This window comes from Mastomys coucha, unplaced genomic scaffold, assembly GCF_008632895.1.
Source record: "Mastomys coucha isolate ucsf_1 unplaced genomic scaffold, UCSF_Mcou_1 pScaffold12, whole genome shotgun sequence".
Classification (NCBI taxonomy): domain Eukaryota; kingdom Metazoa; phylum Chordata; class Mammalia; order Rodentia; family Muridae; genus Mastomys; species Mastomys coucha.
The window spans coordinates 21,676,721-21,679,233 of record NW_022196894.1 but is presented as its reverse complement, the minus strand read 5'-3'; the positions used below and the strand labels follow the sequence as shown (position 1 = coordinate 21,679,233).

Sequence of the window (2,513 nt, the reverse complement as noted above, 5' to 3'; positions counted from 1 at the left end):
GCCTTGGCTAGTGCACAGATCAAGTAGCTTGTGGCTAGCACATGGCAAACAATGGCCACAGTGCATCAGGAGAGTGGGAGCATCAGGTCCCACATCTCCATCCTCTTTCTGCTGGGCTCCCTAGGGTATTATGGTTGCCATGGCACATGGCTAGAGAAAGCAAGGAAGAGCAGTGGGGTGAAACAGGGCCACCATGTAGCCCTTGTCCTCTGGGGGACCTCCGTCAGCCCACGGCAGTCCTGGTTGGAGCTCACCTCTTATCTGCTTTCTCCACCTAGTCAGCATTACTACTCAGTTTGCTTCTGCAGTCTAGCTTAGGACCCTGGAACTCTCTCTTGAGGCTTTCCTCCTCCCTATCTCTGGCTCCTGGTACCTGCCTGGCTGTCATAGTAACAGGTTCCAGGGTGACAAAAGAGGAAGCTGGCTCTTGTGGGTAAGGCTTTTTGGACCACAGAGACTGCCTGAGCTGCATCTATCCAAGCTTTCTGTTCTTCATTGGGCTGAGCTCACCCTTCTCCCCCAGCCAACAGGACCATGTCCACCAGCCTGACCACTTGTGAGTGGAAGAAGGTCTTCTATGAGAAGATGGAGGTGGCAAAGCCAGCGGACAGTTGGGAGCTCATCATAGACCCCAACCTCAAGCCCAATGAGCTGGGCCCTGGCTGGAAGCAGTACCTGGAGCAGCATGCCTCAGGCAGGTGAGAGGCTGGTGGGAGGAGGTGCAGGAAGCCCTCCCTCCCTGAGAAGGAGGTGGGGCTGTAACTGACTTTGCAAGTCTGGGCCTCTGGTAGGTCTCACCAGGTCAGCTCAGGTGACAAGCAGGCAATGGACCACCAGGAGAACCATATAGGCTCTGTTTCTAACCAAAGCTGTTCAGGTTCCTTTGTTACTCAGAACAAATTGTGCCCTGCATTTGAGTCTCAGTTTTCCATAGAAAATCAAGACTGGCAATGCTTCAAAGCCCTGCAAATTCAGATGCCTAATGTAGTTGGAATAGAGAGGAGATATGATGGGGATCCCCAGAAGTCTTAACCTAGAAGTGGGGGGTGTTTGTGCTTGGAGGCTGTGGTGTCAGTCTGCTCAATCAAATGCAAGTAGACATGAAGACAGAATAAGTTATTGACCACATGGTGTATTCAAGAACTTGGTTCCATAGCTCTGTGAGCTTGGGCTTATCCCCTTCTTTCTCTGGCTCCAGCTTTCATATTTACAAAGCAAGAAAGCTCATCTTAGCTCATCTTAAAACATTACTCCAATCCCTTCCAACTCTACTGTCTGTGGATGATAAAAATGCGGACCTCAAGCAGTACTTGCCCTAGCTCTTCCTGAGGGCTCCTCACTGTCCGCCATGCCGAGTTTCCTGGGGGCTTTTCTAAAGTCATTTCCCTCCTACAGAACCGATGATTTGGGGGATGGGAGCTACAGTTTCCTGCTCGGTCATCCTCCTACCCACCTGCAGCGGTGCAGCCCCCTCCCCACTCCTCTAGGAGAGGTTAGCTGGTGGCTGTGCTGTGGGGGCGTGGACAAATTATGGCGGGGTTGTCCGTATTGTAAGGATGGGAAGCCTCTTGAGGAGCGAACAGCACGCGGATGGGAGCAGAAAAAGGCAGGTGATGAGTGGGGAGTGGACTCTGACCCCAGGCCCTACAAACTAATAAATGGAGCACACATTAGCATAGGCCAGGGCACAGAGGTCAGTTGGTTTGTGTTGGCTCCTGTTATCAATGCTGGCCAGTGGAAATCTATCTAAGTGGCTGCATGCTCCCTTTATCTTCTATGCTCCAGTCTCATCTCCCCCGACAAATGCTCACCCATGTTCGATACTTTTGGAGATACGGGGTCTGTCTTGCAGGAGGGGGACATCATTCTGGACTGGCTTATTAGGAGACTGAAAGCACGAAGCATCTGAGCCTCCTGGGCAATGAAGTTCAGAAAGTTAAGAACGGGCTGATGTGTGGGGCTTTGGGGGTTTAGGGACATCTCCAAAGGCTCACATGTCTTCTCACTTTGGGCTAAGACCCAGCCGGCCATAGAAAGGGCTGGAGCGTAGCTGCCCTAGTCATTCCACATACATGGTTGTTTGGTTTTGTTCTTTCAGATGTACTATATTGGACCTGAGTACTAGATGCAGCTGGAGTTCAGGGGTTCAGCCAATTCAGGCTGGGTGCTCAGATTTGGGTCCGAGGGTTTTAGACTGCGGTAAAGACAGTTGTTCCCCTGGGGTTTCAGCTCGGTGCACAGAGCTGCTAGAGATGTCTATGTGTTTTCATGTTACATGTGAATTGTATCGTGAGATGAGTGAGATGTCTTGTCTTTGTGTCTTTGTGTCTGTGTTACAACGTGCGCAGGGCGGGCAGACCCAAGAAAATACACTAGATTCAGATATCAGATCTGCCAGTCAGCCGGTCTGCCTAGCAGGGCGCGGGCCGGGGTCTTTGTGACGTAGTGACGGGTTCGCAGGCACTGAGAAAGGCGAGCCTGCGAACCGCGTTCCCGGCGCGCGCTCTTCAGCT

General features: G+C 52.0%; 1 protein-coding gene across 1 annotated transcript in view; it reads left to right on the top strand.

Annotated features, from left to right (window-relative positions):
- Positions 1-438: 438 nt before the first annotated feature.
- Positions 439-2,513, top strand: part of Rtp2 (receptor transporter protein 2) — a 9,038-nt gene continuing 6,963 nt past the window's right edge. The window contains exon 1 of the mRNA XM_031364658.1: positions 439-698. Coding sequence (XP_031220518.1) covers positions 535-698 — 164 coding nt within the window. The 5' untranslated portion in view covers positions 439-534. The remainder of the gene's footprint in view (positions 699-2,513) is intronic.